Source organism: Cucumis melo, chromosome 12 (assembly GCF_025177605.1).
Source record: "Cucumis melo cultivar AY chromosome 12, USDA_Cmelo_AY_1.0, whole genome shotgun sequence".
Lineage (NCBI taxonomy): Eukaryota > Viridiplantae > Streptophyta > Magnoliopsida > Cucurbitales > Cucurbitaceae > Cucumis > Cucumis melo.
In genome coordinates, this window is record NC_066868.1 from 7552021 (window position 1) to 7571169 (window position 19149).

Sequence of the window (19149 nt, forward strand, 5' to 3'; positions counted from 1 at the left end):
GTGTTACAACTTCTAAAGATATGCATGTAGAATAAATTTTTCTCTTTATTGACCAAGTGTAAGCGAAAAGAGATTTTATGGTAAATCTAGGGTCGAACACATGGAATTGCCTAAATGTCTTCTTGCACAACTAAAATGATGTGGTGTATTCTATACAGTATTGTTATGAACAGTATATTCTTATACTATCTTTTTTCATTATGGTGCTTTGGCGATGCAAGGTAAACATCGCAATGACTTGAAATGGAATGCGAACTCAGTTCTAGGCATGGCGAGGAAGGAAATTTTAATCATCTAATCCCAATGAATTGTGTTTTAATAGTTCAAGGCGATACAAAGCATATATTAACTTTGAATTAGGGCAACGACCTCTTAGCGTCTTTGCTATACTTGCTCGCCATACCTAGAAGAACGTTGGCATCTCTACAATATATGCATTTCTACAATGTATGCGAAGATAACACTCTTCTTTATATTCCATTTATCCTTGATTAAGGGGGTCAATCTCTTGGAGTTTTTGCCTCACATGTTAGCATCTCTACAACGTATACGAAGGACGAACTTGGTGACAAAATTGTATTGCTACAATTAAAAGAAAGATGGGAGAATGAAAGAAGAAATGTATTCGTTTCATAAAAAACACTTTAGGCCTTTCAGCCATGATGTACATATTACAAAACAATACAAAGAAGAGTGTTACGCCATAGAGTATGATTTCTCATACTCCTTGACTCTGATTTTTACTTATATGTGAGGAAAAAATTGGTAGGGGATGAAATCTTTCTGTCTTTTGTTCTAAGCTCTCACATAAAACTCAGGCGAAGAAGAGAAATATACGATATAGAAGCTTGCACTATTGACAAATGTGCACCATCAATTCTTAAGTGACGAGCTCTATTTATAGGTGGGAATGATGTTAACAAGGCATCCCACGCCTCATTAATGCCTCTGAAAAGCTGCATCAACGTCATGCAGACTTCCTTTTGTCCTTTGTCTAAAATTTGCGCCAACCAAATTTGTCTACTAGTGCATCATATCACCTAGCTTGATTGTTTATCCATGTGTTTGTTGGACGCGTCTCCTCAAGTAGACATTCTATCACCAAGCTCTACTTCTTTTACCTATAATCCTGAAATAAAGACACTAAAAATGTAATAAAATAGGGATGAGGTTCTTTTGCACAATGCGATTCACATGTTAATCAAATCGTCTACTTTACGCATTGTTTTCTTCTATTCTTATACAATAAGACTTCATTATTTTACATGAAATACCATAATAACTTGTATTTCTACAAGTTATCATCTACATCGTCAAGGAAGTTTTCACAAGTGGGGCATACAAAACCATTGATCAAGATGGATTACGAATTGGCCCAATCAACAGCAAATTTCTTAAGAAATTTTATGCTTAATTTTTCCATGAAAAAATATGTTTCAGTTCATCTACGTTATGACTTGATTCCTATATTATAAAAAAGGTACATATGCAGCTTAAAATTTATTTTAAGTTTAGTTCCATGCCAAAAAAAAATCATTATGATGATATAATCACATAGTAAAGTATATCTAAGCAGTAGAAAATGAAATTCAGAAGCATACACACTAAAGTAAAAAAACGATCATTATCATTCAACAAAAATCTGGCATTTATATGAATTGTAATAAAAAAGGAACGAAAGAAGAAAAAAAAAAGGCCAAAGGGGGCAAAATCAAAGCATCCATTTGAAGTACTTGAATTCTTCACTTGCAGCCTCCATGCTCTTGTGAACCATAGCTAGGGTCTCGATGGCTTCTTTGATAATAGCAAGGGTGCTTTCAAAGGTGTTGACTTCATCTTAGAGTTGGCAACTTCTAGTTCTTTCCTTTTTATGGTCTCATTTTTCTCACAAGATAAGATCGATGACTATTCAGACTCGGTGTTGATACTCTGAAGTCAACTCGCCAGCTCCTTCTTTTCCGAAGATAATTGTGCGACTCTCTCTTAAATGACTTTGGCATCTCCTCTTAGTTTGTCCATTAAAGTTAAGGCTTCTTTGATGGCAGATGTCTTCTCGTCTAATTGACAAGCTTTATCTATCTACAACAACTGTGAAGAATATGAAGATTGTACGTCGTTGAAACTGTCTACCCTCTTAAGGCAACTATTCAACTACTCTTCAAGAGGAGTCAAGCCATCTGTATGGATCTTTGTAATTTTCGAAAAGATTGTTGCTATTTCTAGCCTAAGTCTTGGGATATATTCAAAAGGAGTGTGTATGATCTTGTCTTGAATGTCCTCCCACTTGCATAAGGCTATTTTCTGAAAGAAGTTTGAAACTACATTTTCAGCAACCTACTGAGAAGCTTCAAAGTGTCCTGCTATCTGCATCTTAAAAGTGTCTAAAGATGGCTCAAAAATCTTGAGAGGAGCATGTATGGATATGATTTTCTCTGAAGGCACTTTAAGGCAGACATCGCCGTTGGATAGAGGATTCTCAATGTCTTTTCTAATCACTTTCATCTTATGTAAAGACCCAACCTCTTATACTAAGTTGAGGACTTACTTTAAAAGAAAAAAATTAAAATTTATTTAAAGTAAATAGAAATTAAAACAAAACTGCGAATTGTCGTTAAAATCATAAATAGAATGTAGGGAAATACATTAAAACAAATCCTATCTCGGGCCCTACTAGTTTTAAAGGGAAAGAAAAACAAAGAAATAAATAAAATAGAATAAAATGAAAGGAAATATCAACTTTGAAACCCGACACATGATGTAAGTGGAAGCAAACGTATCCCTATGGCTTGCCACGGTCACTTCTGGTCATTCGTCAGCTTGCCTTTGCTCTTACCTCTGCCTCTGCCAGAAAAATAGAAATGGAAAGAGTGAGTATAAAATTACTCAGTAAGGGACCCACTACCAGTTCTGCTAGGTGCTTGTTAACTTCCTATTAGAGTCCTGAAGAGTGGTACCCCTAAACTGGTACGTCCCTAAACACGTGCAATCTTTGATCCCGAGGAACATGCTGGTCTTTGGTGAACCCAAGGGAACACCTAAGACGATCGGACTATAAGTGATCCCGTAGAATCACTCAAATCATGTCCATGTTAATGTCAATGTCAGACTGGTGGTCCCATCGGACTACACAGTCATAAATGTGAGCGATTCTATTGGATCTCTCAAATCATGTCCGTGTCAATTTCAATGTCAGACTAGTGATCCCGTCAGACTACACAGTCGTCAAAAAGAGTGGTGATCCTAAAGGACACTCATGAGGGTACGACTCTAATAGGTAAAGCTAATATACACCCTATCCATAGCATGCATATAACACATCATCAAATCACATCATAACATATCATGCCATAACATGCCATACCATACCTATTCTATCATATCATGTCATATCATGCTCAATCACAATACTGTATCAATAAAACGTAGGTGATAACATCATGCATTATCAGCTCTAACACATAATCTTCCCGCAGTCAAAATTACAATATCAGTTTCTATCTGTAACCTCAAGTTCTGCAGCTAGCTATCATCAGTACATAACCATTCATACATGCATTCTCTTTAAATTAAACTCGAGGGTCTAGTAGTAGAATCTCTTATCTGGAGATTAGCCTAAATAAGGAGGTTTAATCCCGGTAGCGGTAGTCGAGCTTTTCCGAATATTGAAGTTCTAAATGTGAAGGGAAATACTAAATTCAGTAACTAAATAAACTGCGATTTAAGGATCACAAATCCCATTAATTTCAACTTACCCGAGGCTGAGGTTGAATTCCAATTCAACCCATACTGATGACGAAAAAAGGTTCTCAGTTCCTTCCAATTAAAGTTAGTTGATCCTTCATGAAGGAGTAATCAAGAATTAAGATATTTAAGGTCCAAATTAGTCCTTGATGGGGAAATAACAAAAAATCCATTAAATACCTACCAAAATTAGAGGAAAAGGCCAAAAATTGACCTTGGCGGCTCAAACGACTTGGAAAACAGGGGATTCGCGTGCGACTCAGGTGTGGCTCGGAAAAACAAAGGTGGCTCATGTACGGCTCGGGTACCAGGGTTCGGCTAGGTCGCGGCTTGAAAAGCAGAGGCGGCTCGCGTGGCTTGAATGGAGGGATGACGTCAGCAGCTTGAAGGGCGACTTGGCTCGAACGCATGTAGAGGCGGCGAGGCTGTGGTTCACACGGTTTGCAGCTAACGTTTGACAACGTCCGCGGCTGCTTCTCGACGAAACGATGCGGAGGGGGTCCACGTGAATGACTGGCGAGCACGACGTGAAGACGATTGGCTCGCTGGCTTTCGAATGGTTGACGGCACTTGGATTCACGTGAACGGCTCGACTCACAGAAGCGGCGTGCGAGGACTGCACGACGATGGTGGCGGCTTGCGGCGAGGACAACGATTGGCAAGGAAACGATTGTCGATGGTGGCAGCGGAGAGGGTTTCCTTATGAAGACTTCCTAGGGTTCCTTTAAGGTTTGTGATGGGGAAGAAGATACAATTAATGCCTCACGGGTTTCAAGGCCAGTTAAATACAAAAAGGGTATATATTTTTTTCCTTCCTTTTCCTCTTTTCCTCTTTCCTTAATCTTTTACCAAATAAAATATCACCATTACCTTTTACCAAAAATAAATCAATTTTCTCTCTCCTCAACCAATCACATCACCTTTTTATTATTTTTTTTCAAAAATGAAATAAACAAATCTTAAATAATTATATTACCCATAATATAATTATACAATCAATGTAATTAATCTTCACTAATTTAACCAACTAAAACAAACATAAAATCCAACTTAACAACAATTAGATATTTTTCAAACATCCAATAGAATCAAATCTCCATAAAGTAAAATACTTCAACATTTAAATAACACCCAAAACTTCAAAATTACACTTAAGATAATAAAATTAAATTCCTCAAATTTTGGCGCATTACAACCTCGACAAATCTCCTCGAAAAGATCAGAAGTACGTAAGGATTGTTCAGTTGTTTTGGCAACTGGCGTCTTTGAGGTGTCAATTTCTTCAATGGCCTAATCCACAACATGAAGCCCTATCAAAGATTCATCACTTCCTAGCTCTTTAAGTCTTTAAAGATGATTGTCCAAAAGTGATGTAACGCTCCGAAAAATTAAGGTAAAATTTTTTCTCGTTTTATGTAAAGTGCAAGTTGATATAATAATAATATAATATTAATTATATTATTATTATTAATATTTATTTTTATTTGTTATAATATTAATATTATAATTATTATTATTAATTAATATTATAGAAATATTATTATTTCTAAAACAATAAACATTATTATTACATAATAATAAATTATTATTTATTTTAATATTGATATTATTAATATATTATTATTATTACTTTATTATTATTATTATTATTATTATTTATATTTAATATATATATTATTATTTAATTTAAATTATTAATATTATATAATTATTAAGAATTATATATATATATATATATATATATATATATATATATATAATAATTTTTTTTTTTAAAATCAAACCCTAAATTCGCGCCGCTACCCCCCCCTCGAAATTTTCTTCTTCTCTCCCGTTTCCTCCTTCCTCACGCCGCGCGCCGCCCGTCCATTTCCTCTTCTTCCTCCATCCTTCGCCCGACCACCGCCGCCGTTCGCGCACAGCCCATCTCTCCTTCTTTTCTTCTCCTTCTTCTTCCTTACAGCCCCTCACCGACGACAGCCGACGTTCGTCTGCCGCGGCCTCCATCCATTTCCGTTCCGCCACCAACCGCCGGCAGCCGATAACTCCCTCTCTCTCTCCGTTTCTGCCACCACCGTCAACCTCTCCGTCTTCAGCTCGTGTTTCCGACGCCGACACGCCGTCGTTCGCCGGAAGGAAGAAGCCCCAGAACCGTGCTGCCTTTTTTCGTCCAACCCGACCCGGTTCCAAGCCGTACCCGAGCCGCCATCCTTGTCCGAGCCGAGCCCCAAGCCGAGCGAGCCGCGAGCCGAGTGAGCCGAGCCGCGAGCCGAACAAGCCGAGCCGAGCCGAGAACCAAGCCGAGCCGAGTCCAAGCCGAGCCGAGCCGAGCCACTAAGCCTTCCTTCCTCCACTTCGTTTCACGGTGAGTCTTCGGTAAGGATTGTTTTGATGAATTCCCTAATGTTACCTCGTCCGATTCGAGTTTGAATGTTGAATTAAGATATGGCCCTACTTTTCTCCCTTGAAGGTAGTTCAGAGTTGACACTTGGGTTCTCGGGTCTCGCGGCAGGCCTGGTTGGAGATAGCTTCCTTTCCTTGGGTAAGTCAACGGATGTCGCTTCCGACCTTTTTAAACGACTCCTACTAAAGTCGTCAACTAAAACTTTCGTGTTTCGTTAGGTGGATCTGTCGAGCGTAGATTTCGATCGAGGGGCATAACCGAGTATCAGGTAAGGGTTTTTCCTACTACTGGACCCCGAGTCCAGGCTAAAACCGTAGTAATCCACAGGGGATTACACGTTAGTGACTGTACTGAATATCTGTATGCGTGTTGACTGTTAAGTACTGATATTATATTTTGTCTGATGTAAATATACTGTGACTGTTATTTGTGGATCGAGATTTTATGTTGATGGACCCTAAAGTTACGGTTCAGTATGTAGTAAAACACTGGTCTGGATGTGGTTCATGGAGTTTGGACGGGGAAGGACAGTGAGTCCGGTTTTTGGTTGGTTAGTCGATTGGATCTAGGGTTTTCCCTAATGGTGTGCGAGTTGGTAATACATATAGCAACTGAGAGTGTAGATGTCTAAACCTATACTATCTGACTAACAAAGCCTATGGCGGGACTGTAATATGAATGTCGTTGGGATGTGGCTGATGTAGACAGTTTAATTTGGACTGAGGGGTAACGGTTAACTTCATCTATGGGGTAGTGTGCTTTACGGATATGTGCGTCCTTCGGGAGCACTAGACTGATATGTGCGTCCTTCGGGAGCACTAGACTGATATGTGCATCCTTCGGGAGCCCTAGACTGATATGTGCATCCTTCGGGAGCACTAGACTGATATGTGCATCCTTCGGGAGCACTAGACTGATATGTGCATCCTTCGGGAGCACTAGACTGATATGTGCATCCTTCGGGAGCACTAGACTGATATGTGCGTTCTACGGAACCACTAGACTGTTATGTAGGGTACCCCCGATTAGGAAGTTAACTGTTGTTCCCTAACGGGCCCAGTAGTGGGTCCCTTACTGGGTATGTTTATACTCACCCTTTCTCTTCTTTAACTTTTTAGGTAGGGGTACAGCGAGGGGCAGACCGACGAGAGGCAGGAAGGATGCGTGAAGGCCATATGGACGCGTCTGATTTTCTTTCGCTTCCGCTATGTATTTTGTCAGAATATTTTGACTGTGATTTTGGACTGGTGACTTGACATTTTATTTTTGTGACTTTTTGAATTATTTAAAATAGGGCCCGAAACTGTCTTTTGTAAGGTTTATAATGTTTTAATGAATCGTATCTGGTCCGTTTTAACTTTTATGTTGAATGGTCGAGTTTTGATATTTGGTAGTGACCTCAGCTTAGTCCGGAAAAGTTGGGTCGTTACAAGTGACTACAGTAATAAGTAATAAATAAATCACTCATCAAGAAGATGAACAATAAAAAAAAATTAAGCAAGGAAAATGTGCAAACCAAAGGTGCTAGAACATTAGGGATTCCCGTAGCACTTGAGCCCCCTTCCGCAAGAATCATCACATAATATCTTCCCTTTCTTTGATGGTCTCTTCCAATGACTATTGCTTTTGCTGCTATCACCTCATATTTGTGCTCCTTCACCTCCATCTCGAGGATATGAGTCATTTATTCAACCAAGCAAATTTGTTTACCACCCCAGTTGCTCCCTCGGTTATTGGGTAGTTTGGGTTGTGATCGGAGAAGAATGACACAACTCACCAAATGGTGTATGTTATCCTCAAAATAAGTCTTGTGCTTCATGGCCCACCAATGTTTACATCGTTGTGTCAAGTGCTTGCAAGGCTCTAAAGAACGGACAGGCAAGTATAACTCTCGTTCAAAATGCAGGGATCCTACCAAATAAATGTAAATATTTAAAATTCTCAATTAAAAATGGAGATGGCTTAGATACCAATTGAAAGGAGAAGAGCTCTATGCAGCAGAATAATTAAATAGAATCATAACTCAAATTAATTGGGAACCTAAAAAATACCAGTGCATTGCCAAAAAGATTACAAAATCTAATTTTCTATAACCTAAAAGCTAAGCATGCTTTCAATAAAACAAATAGAGATTATAGAGAAGAGGAAGAAGAGGCACTTACTCTCGTTGACGACTCTGTATCTGCCAAATGCCAAAGTGCGACACCACCACTTGGAGACCTCCATATTTTCTAGGTTGAGATTTTGGTTTATGTGAACAAAAATTGGATAGGGAATTTTTTTTTTACAAAGAAGTAATTTTTGAGAGAATTGCAAAGTGCTAGAGTAACATAAGCCCTTTAGCTGATGAAGAGGGAAGTTAGAGAGAATATGGGAACATGGAAATGTTGGGTTTTATGTCCTAAAACTCGTAGATAGTAAATATAATCAATTGATCGTCATTAATAAAGTGTTTTATTATTTAATTTCAATAAGTGTTATTGATTATTTTATTAGTTTTGTCTTAATAACCTAAATCCAATAAACTAACATCCTAAGCTGTTTGATGAGTCTTGAACAGTATGTAGAGACATACAGGGATTAATGTTCAAGATCAGCTTAAAGGGTCTATAGTAAAGGGTTAAGGTTGGGTACCTTATCCTGTTAACACTATGGATACGGCTCATTTTGTATTTGATATAGACACATTGATCAAATGCGTTCATGTATGTGACATGCGAGTGAGGGTATCCTATGCAATGAGTTTGCATAAGACTGGACCACGGAATAGTAATCACTAGATGTAACTCCGTTAACTAGTTGAATTGTTATTTCATTAGGATGACCTAGGTAAATTAGTCTTAATCCTGAGTGTATTATGAACTCCTGTTTGCAAGGGATTGTCCTTTGATTTGTACGAGTGAGAGTGGCCAGATTGTCGACTCAATATTCTTATCATTTTGGGGACAAGACCGAGTTGAGAGTTGGGAACATAATCACACAAGATGGAATTCACTCTTTCCCACCTTTAGGGTAAGTAGATAAGTGTTCCCTTAAAATGGTGTCTCAGGGACTTGAACAAAGGGCCTTACCCTCGCTATGGCACGAGAGGGGTTTCTATTTTGTGTTGGACCATAAACAGGTTGTTCATTAGAGGAGCACTGGTATTTAAGGACTAGAGGTAACCCAGGGGTAAAATAGTAATTTGATCCAGCTGGAGTTACAAACACTTGTGAAAGACTAACTTACTGGTATTAGTCTATATTCGTGAACACAGAAATATATCTATAGTGAGAAGAGTTCAGCTGTGAGTCTTTAGTGGAGTGTACACACAGTTAACGAATATTGATTAATGTGGTTAATGAGTTTAGCCAATTAATCTCATATCGTTGTAGCTTCTGATCTGCAGGTCCATTAGGTCCCCTTCCTAGCTCATAAAGAGTAATGAGATTTATTTATATTGGTTGTAATTTGAAATGTTCAAATTTACTTTGGGACTTAATATAATTTATATTGATACATTATAATATAAAGTTTATATTTTAATTAGACTTTATTATATAAATTTAATTTTGGATATGATTCAAAATTAAATTATGAGAGAATAAAATATTTGAATAAGTTCAAATATTAGTTTAATGTAAATTAGATTCATATTAAAACTATAAGTTAAAATTTAATGTGTATATGATACATATTAAAACTATAAGTTATAAGAGAAATTTATATTTGAATATGATTCAAATTATGGATTAAATTAAATATAAGATATTTAATTTAGAAATTAATTAATTGGAGAATTAATTAATAGTTTAGTTTAATTTGATTTAATTAAATTAAAACTATAGGTTATGTGAGAGATATTCATTTAAATATGATTTAAATGAAATATTAATTAAATATGATTTAATTAATTAATTAATTTAATATATATTAATTTAATATTAATTTATTAAATTAATAAGGAATGTGGGTGGTTTTCCCACGTTACCAGTTATTCTCTCTAACTTCCCTCTTCTTCTGACTGAAGAAGAGAGAATTTTTTTGCGTAACAAAAAATTACAGGAGTGAGTTATGCGAAGAAGTCTATCCATTCTCTCTAAAAAAATCTCTCCATTCCCTTATTCCAATTTTGGTTCCAACAAATCATCTCAATCAGAGAATAGGAAGGTTTCTAAGTGGTGGTGCCCCAAAATTTGGTGATTGGTAGATTCAGAGTCGTCAACGAGCGTAAGTTTTTTTTTCTTCTTTGTATTTTTTTCAAAGCATGTTTAACCATAAAAATTGTTTTTCTATTTTTTTTTTTTTTTTTTTGCCAATGTATTGGTATTTTTAAGGTTCCAATTAAAATTGAGTTTCTGTATTTTTTCCGCTGTAAAGGGTTTTCATCCCTTAAAAAAAAACCACACACATTCCCTATTAATTAAATTGATAAAAATATTAAAATAAATAAATAAATAATTAAAATAATAATTAATTAAATCATTTTAATTAATATTTCATTTAAATCATATTTAAATGAATATCTCTCACCTAATGTATTGTTTTAATTTAATTAATTTAATTAAATCAAATTAAACTATACTATTAATTAATTCTCCAATTAACTAATTTTTAGATTAAATATCTTATATTTAATTTAATCCAAATTTGAATCATATTCAAATATAAATTTCTCCCATAACCTATAGTTTTAATGTGTATCATATACACATTAAATTTTAACCTATAGTTTTAATATGAATCTAATTCACATTAAATTAATATATGAACTCATCCAAATATTTTATTCTCTCATACATTAATTTTGAATCATGTCCAAAATTAAAATAATAAAGTTTAATTAAAATATAAATTTATACTATAACATATTACCATACATTATATTAATTCCCAAAGTAAATTTGAACATTTAAAGTTACAATCAATACAAATAAATCTCATTACCTTTTACGAGCTAGGAAGCGAACCTAATGGCCTACAAATCATAAGCTACAACAATACGAGATTAATTGGCTAAACTCATTAGCCACATTAATCAATATTTATTAATTTCGTGTACACTCCACTAAAAACTCACAATTGAACTCTTTTCATTGTAGATATATTTTTGTGTCCATTGATATAAACCAATAACAATACGTTAGTTCTTCACAAGTGATCGTAACACTAGCTAGGTCAAATTATCGTTTTATCCATGGGTTACTTCTAGTCCTTAAATATCGGTGCTCCTCTAATGAACAACTTGTTTATGGTCCAACCAATAAATAGAAACCCCTCTCGTGCGATAGAGAGGATATGACCCTTTGTTCAAGTCCTAGAGACACTATCTAAGGGAACACTCATCTAATTACCCTAAAGTTGAAAATAATGAATTCCATCTCTTTTGTGATTAAGTTCCTAGCTCTCTACTCGGTCTTGTTCTTAAAATAATAAGCATATTGAGTCGACAATTTGGCCACTTTCACATGTATAAATCAAAGGAAAATCCCTCTCAAATAGGAGTTCATAATACACTCAAGTTAAGATTAAGTTATCGAAGTCATCCTAATGAAATAGAAGACCTAATTAGTTAATGGAGTTACATCTAATGGTTACTATTTCGTGGTCCGGTCTTATGCAAACTCATTGCATAGGATACCCCAACTCGTATGTCACCTGCACAAATGCTTTGGATCATTGCGTTTTTATCAAATATAAAGTGAGTTGTATCCATGGTGTTATTAGAATAAGATTTCAGCCTTATCCCTAATATTAATAGACCATTTAAGTTGATCTCGAACATTGATCCCTATGTGTCATTACATACTATTCAGAACTAATCAAACAGCTTAGGATGTTAGTTTATTGGATTTAAGTTATTAAGACAAAACTAATAATATAATCAATAACACTTATTGAAATTATAATAATAACACTTTATTAATAACTGTTAATGAATTACATTTACTATCTACGAGTTTTAGAACATAAAACCCAACAATTTTTTGGGTATATCCAAAATCGAATACCGACCAAACTAACCAAAACGTGGCTGGAATTAGTTAGAAAGAAAGGCAAAACATGGGTTGGCTCAAGCAGAGAGGAAAGATGACTCGCCTTGGGAGGAAAGGAAACTCGTGAGGCTAGGAGAAGAGAAGACCTGTGGCTCGTGCGGCTCGAACGAAGGAAGACTCGAACTAGCTTGTGTGCTCACTTGCTAGGACAGAAGGAACACCTAAGCGTAAAAGATCGCCTGGGTAGACTCGCGCATGGAAGATGAAAGACCGGTACAAGAAGTTTGGCTCAACTATGAATGGAGAGATAACGCGAACAAGAATATAATATAACACAAACAAGGAACAACCCTCAAAATTGGCTTTCAACGACGAATGGTAAATGAGAGCTTGTGGCTTAGTTGAAGTGTGTGGTCGCGCGACTTTGATCGTCAGACGACAAAGGCAACAGCTAGAGGCGATGACCTTGTCGAATCTAGAAGTATGTGGTAGTGCTTGGGTTTCTTTATAGGAGAAGAAGATGAATTTTTTTGACACCACGAGAAGAAATTCCAGATCTCCTAACGTAACTTAACACCGTCGAGAGAAATGATGCCGAGAGATAGGGCATCTCCTTGCTCAACAATTGGGAGATACTATATCTTCCGACGCCTAAAATCTGCATTGGAAGTTAGTTGCCATCTCCCAACATCATGTTTTGTGGCATTGGGAGATAGAAGCAAACTCCTGACAATACATGTCGAGAGTTGTTTGATAATTGTTTCCGCCACCAGTAAAGTATCAGTAGTTAAGGAAAACTCCCGACTCATATCAAGCTATGTTAAGAGTTTGCCTTTAAAATCCCTCCCCCAATCTGCATTTAACAGATTTGTGAAGAATGGAAATTTGAAAAGAACGAACGAAATGAAACCCACCACCGTCGCTCTTGCTACCACGCCACCGCCGTCTTTGTCGCCTACCCCGTTAGTGTTGCCTCCATTGATGTTGGCCTTATCTCTTTTGATAAGTAATTTATTTAAGCTAAATTTAAATTTTGCCCTAAGATTTGTTCCCAAAAATCCTTTATATCCTAAAATCGGTTATGTTCTTGCTTTTTATGTGGTTTGCAGTGATGCCTATTTATCTTCTAGGTTTTATTTTGTTTATGTGGAGATTTTACATTTCATGCAGTTTATCCTTGTCAATGGTAGCTCATCTCGTGCCTTCTGTGCAGGTAATTAGAGGGTGTAAAAATGTCATCTAAATTCATGAGGCATCTTTTTTGTTGTTTTTTCTTTTTCTGTATCTATTATTACTTATATCAACCAACCAATGTTTAGAAACAGCTACAACGAGCCCAACTTTTTGTTTCCTTCAAAATTTTGTTTATGTGGAAACTTAGAAATTTTGTTAACCGAAGGAATAGAGACATTGTAGTGTTTTCTATATAAGTTATTTATATTATATACATAGATATGATGTAATGAAGAAGTTGTTGTTTTAAAGTATGAATAGTGTTAGCAAAATGGTCCCACATGATTATTTCTATTTCTCTTAACAAACTGGTTAAGATTCGTTCCATAAAAATAGGGTTCAGTTGTTCTCAAGTTGTTAAGATTATTTGTTATATATATCAGTTACTTCTTGAGGAAGTCAAGTGCACGGGGATTCATCAAGCATAAATAACGAAGTTTGGTAAGTTCCTTGTGTAGCTAATGAAAGATAAAAAAGAAAAGAAAGTTGGATAGAAGTGTTCTACCATTGAACAAAAATTGACGTTGAATGCACACTCAACTAGTGCCACCATTGAGGGGGAGTTTCAACCCATTAGCTATTTAGTTATAATTATCATATTGTTTCATAATTGAGTTCTGTTGTAAACAGTCCTAGAACAGTACAGTAACTAAAGGTCCAAAGTGTTGTTCTCATAGTCATAACTATGTATTCAACAACCATTATATTTGTGATTAATATAATCTTCTATCCCGGGCAAACCGCCCCCAGATGTAGATGTAATTTCATCGAACTAGGTTAACAAACCTTGTTGTGTTGTGTATTTCTGTTTGTCTCTAATGCTCACTACTCCTTACACAACTGAAGTTACTTCGGTTGCACATCACTAAAACTTTTCATATTCCAAATACAATTTATTTGATTATTACTGAGTTTGATATAGGAAACATAGTTATTCATTTATCTTCGTATAAAAGGAGAAGAAACTAAGGAGATTAAATATAAGAAAAAGACGTGATGTATCTAAAATTGGAAGATCAATTTGTCTTGTATTTAAGCTTTGCAATGATGTTTTCATCTAAGCTTCTATTTTTAAAGTTTAATTCTTTAATACTTCCCTCGTAAGTCTGAGATTGTGATATACCCATTTATACCATAATCATCAAACTAAATTGATGAAAATCCAATATATTAAATAAAGAAAAACATTTTTATTGAGTATATATTATAAAAATCATAACACATATCATATATCATATATAAATTAAACAAAGAAATTAAACAAGTTATATATGATAATAACCATATGATATTGAGAAAGAAAAATGAAGAAATAATTCCCGTATGTGTGTCTATGAATCAATCATTCTGCTCCCTCTACGCTTGCTTTTATTCGAAGTTGAACATTTCGATTATTCAAAGGTTGCAAAGGCCTTGCATTAGTGTTCGAGTCCTACACATATAAATCAATTTTAAACTTCATTAGATTATATCTTGAAACTATGAAATTTTAGCTTTATGTATCATATCGTTTTGATAAAAAAGATTAGATTCGAACTATGTAATTTAACTAAAAACTAAAGAATATTGTTTTAGATGAAGTTATCTCACTTACATCGTGGACGGCCACACGAAGTAAGTTTACTTGGTCGGGTGCAACCGTCCTAACCTGAAAAATGCATAAGACTTGTTTAGGCACGAAAACAAGATAAGTTATTAGAGAATAGTTAAGTAGCTTATATATATAAGATTTGAAATAGAGATGTTATTGAAAAATACCTTTCTTACTATGGTCCAAAGCACATTTTGAGAACATGGAGGAACCGTTAAAGAGCCGATGTATCTATAATATAAACTACTTCGCATCCTTAACCGCGATGGATTGACCACGTTCAGTAATTTATCTCTTTGTGTAGTTGATATGTCTATAAAATGTTGTCTCATCTAAAAAAGGGAAATAAATAGTACAAATTTTAGAACTTTGTGAATTAGATTATATATTTTTAATAAATCTAATTTGAAAAAATGGAAGAAAAATTATTGAAAAAGACAGGAATATTGAAAATGTTTACAAACTATTGAAAAATTTCGAATGATAAATGCTTCGATCATTGTCATAAACACAGAATGGTACCCATTTATGCAATCCAACTTCAAAGAAAACTCTGCCTTACCAAAAGTATTCTAAAAAAAAAGAAAATTGATTTTAAAGACCCATGTTTTATTAATAGAAAGATGTGGAAGAGAGAAAACGTAATCTTTAAAAGAGCTAGTGGTTAAAAGTTTTAAAACATTACCGTAGACAAGAAGTAGTCAGGTTGTCCAATATTATAGAGAATTCCAATGACAGCAATATTTCCTGTTTGGCTTTGGTGAACTAAATGAGCTTCTAAAGCAAACCTTCTTCCATTGATAGTGTGTTCAGATGGTGAATGCCAATGAATTTGTCTTAGAAAATATCGACTTCTATTTACTTCCATATATCCAGCACTACCACTCCATTGTAACTGCATATGGATTCATCACAATAAATGTTAATAATACTAGCTAAATATTATCATCATGTTTCATATAATAATTTTGAAAGTTTGTATCTTACATAATTTAACTCACAAAAACTATACGTTTTGAAGAAAATAAAAACGCTAAGAGATGTTATTTGGATTACCATTATATCATGTCCTCGATTCTTAAGAGTTGCGTTTGAAGAGCTATAGTTGATTTTGAGGTCCGTAAAATGAGACACAATACGAACTCTTTGGTTCAACAAATCGATAGGAGATTGCATTTGTCCAGTCCTACAGGTATGCCATTCTGGTCTAATATCTCCCCAATGTGCAGGTCCTCTCGTTCCATTTGTATTGTAATCGAACTCTCTTTGATTTTCTACGTACATGCCAGACAAAAACAAATGGGTTGGTAAGTAAATTCTTCCACAAATATTGAAGTCTAATTAACCATTATTTCATTGGAGGAAGATCGAAATCTACAAATTAAATGCAATCATCCAATCAGTTTTTTATATTTTTCGTTTGACTTTTTCCAAAAAAAAAAAGTTATTTTTATTTTTCCGTATATAAGAAATTTTCATTTTGGTTGTTAGAAAACAATCAATTTATATTTCAAACATAGAGTTCTGTATTCATTAAAATGAAAAAAAAAAAAAAAAAAAAAAAACTAATAGCTGGGAACTTAAACATTAAACTTTCGAATTTGACTCCATTTCGATCTTTTAGTTACAACTATCTTTGCCTAATTTCATTAAGATTGACTATAATTACCTATATAAATTTATTTCTACTAGTAAACAACATGTGCATCACACGACGAAAATCACACACGAAAAATTATAGTTTTACCATAACTATATATAATTGAAACAGTCATTTCAATATTTTCATATTTTTATCTTTTTTATATTGATATTGTAATGAGTGAAAAATTAATAGTAAATTTAAAAATATCGTAATATCTCACATCGTACTGAGTGAAAAATGAATAGTAAATTTAGAAATATCGTAATATATTATCTCAAAATATATATTTTTTTTTAATTACTATTAGAAATGAAAGTGTACTTTTTTAATACAAATTTGAAATGGAATATTTCAACCATATACACATGGGCTATTAATTCAATAAAATAAATATTATAGTTATATTATAATTTTTTTTGCTAAAAGATGTCATTAGGTAAATCATTAATTAGTACTGAACAACTTAATTCTTATTATATTTTTAATGATTTTGTAGGTAAAAAAATTAAAGGAAAGACTTTAATATTTATTTCTTTGCACATTTTATTATCTTTACGTATACTTAATAAATTCCAACAATATTTACTTTGATTTTGTAGAACTCACTCAACTATTTCACTAATAAAATAGTTTTAATAAAAAAATTAAATGATGAAAAAAACATGAGCAAGTTTCCTATGGTTACATTAAAAAAAATTCTCAATATTACATGATTTTAACATAAAGAGCATAAATATATATATATATATGTCTAAAGTTGGTGGATGAAGGAGTATACACAAGCATACTTATATATATAAACAAAATAGAAACAAAATAAGAAAAAAATTAGAAAAAACATAGAAAAGCGTGATATTGATTTCTTCTCCACCCTTAACATTTTGTTGTGACTTTTGAACATGAATGAACGAGATATTTACACCCAAATGAAGAAATTGAAAGGTTGGAAAGAATACAAAAGAGTTAATACGAGAGAAGAAAATGTGAATGAATAGTTGGGAGATTTGATTAAGGAAGAGAGAAATATGAATGGATTTGGATAAATCAAATGACATAATTAATTGGAGAGAAAATTTTTAAATTTTGAAAAAAGTTAAAAGAAAAAATCATTTACACTACAGCAAACATTAAAAGTTATAATGAAAATGACCACAAACATTAAGTTATAATAAAAATGACCACAAACATTAAATCTATGTGAGTGATAAAATTACCACTAAAGCAAACTAAAAGAAGTTATAATGAAAGGGTAAAATTGGGCTAAAAATTTCCATACTTACATATATACTATAAATAAAAAATATTGACAAAATTTTCTTAAATGAGCACAGACGGCTTGTATTTTTAGCTTGTGTGACAAATTGTTTCTATTTATTTAAAAATAAACATGCATTTAAAACAAATTTATAAATTTCTTTAAAAATAAATGTGCATTGTTTCTACTTAATTAAGATAATTTTATAGCTATAAATATCAAATATTTACAAATATAACAAATATTGAAGATATACTAAGATAAATTATTATATGTATTCTATAGACTGTTATTTATAAGACATAGATAATGGTCTATTGTAATTTATTATAGATAGACTATGTTATTTTATTATATTTATAAATATTGTCAAGAGCTTTTATCCTTTAAAATAATTTTTTTAAAACCAAATCCTACGAAAAACTGACCTAACAAAAAAACAAGATAACATGCACACATACAAACAACGTCAATATTTAAATTAAATATAAAAATGTTATTACAAAAGGAAACTTAGATAAAATGATAAAAATAAAAACACACTATAGCAACATTTAAATTATATAAAGAGATGTTATTCTTTGAGGAAACTTACATAAAAGTAAAAAGTAAAAAATAAAAATAAAAGAGACAAAAATACATTATTCGTTATCAAATTTGGACTAATATCTATATGATCTTTAAAGTTCGAAAATAAAAAATATGGTTAACCCTTTATAAACTATTTTTTAAAACATCTTAAATGGAAAGTGTTTATTTTCAAATTTTAGAGATAAACAAAAAAATCAAACTCGATGAATCTTTAATGTACTTTGAACCGAAAAGAAACTAATTCTAAAAGAACTCATATTAAAAATAATAAGCTTGAATCCCTACCAACTTCTTGAGACATTGCAGGCCATAAAACCAAAAGAAAGGCAAAGAAAGATGAGCAAAACAACAGATCAAAACTCTGCTTCTTCTCCATCTTCTAATTAAAGACTTTGATTTCTTTTATGTATATAATTTATTTGTATAATCAACCAAAGCCAATCTTCTCTTTTGGTTTGTAGGTTTTTTAGAACAAAAAATTTGGTATTTATAATGCCAAAACTTGGAAGTGTGAATGCAAAGATTTTGAAGCTTCTGAGTTCCTTCCATAGTCAATTTCAACTAAGTTTGAAAATAGGGAGAAATAAGGCAATCGGCAACTACATCGTCATCACATATACATAAATAATTAATGGTTATTAGAAACAAAATGCTGCCGTACCATTTCTTTCACATGCAACTACGTATATAGGTGGTCCTTCAAAGATTCTGCCT

The 19149-nt window shown here is 33.4% G+C and overlaps 1 protein-coding gene across 2 annotated transcripts in view; it reads right to left on the reverse strand.

The window, feature by feature from the left end:
* LOC103501096 (alpha carbonic anhydrase 7-like) overlaps window positions 1-18898 on the reverse strand; it is a 51182-nt gene extending 32284 nt beyond the window's left edge. The window contains exons 1-6 of one of the 2 annotated variants that reach the window (XM_008464595.2): window positions 18721-18898; window positions 16001-16218; window positions 15630-15839; window positions 15112-15276; window positions 14948-15001; window positions 14524-14785 (exon numbers count right to left, since the gene is read on the reverse strand). In XM_008464595.2, the coding sequence (XP_008462817.1) occupies window positions 14696-14785; window positions 14948-15001; window positions 15112-15276; window positions 15630-15839; window positions 16001-16218; window positions 18721-18811 (828 nt within the window). In that variant the 5' untranslated portion in view covers window positions 18812-18898 and the 3' untranslated portion in view covers window positions 14524-14695. Of the gene's footprint in view, window positions 1-14523; window positions 14786-14947; window positions 15002-15111; window positions 15277-15629; window positions 15840-16000; window positions 16219-18720 lie in introns of those variants that run through there. The other variant, XM_051079784.1, reaches the window with a different exon arrangement.
* Window positions 18899-19149: the final 251 nt, after the last annotated feature.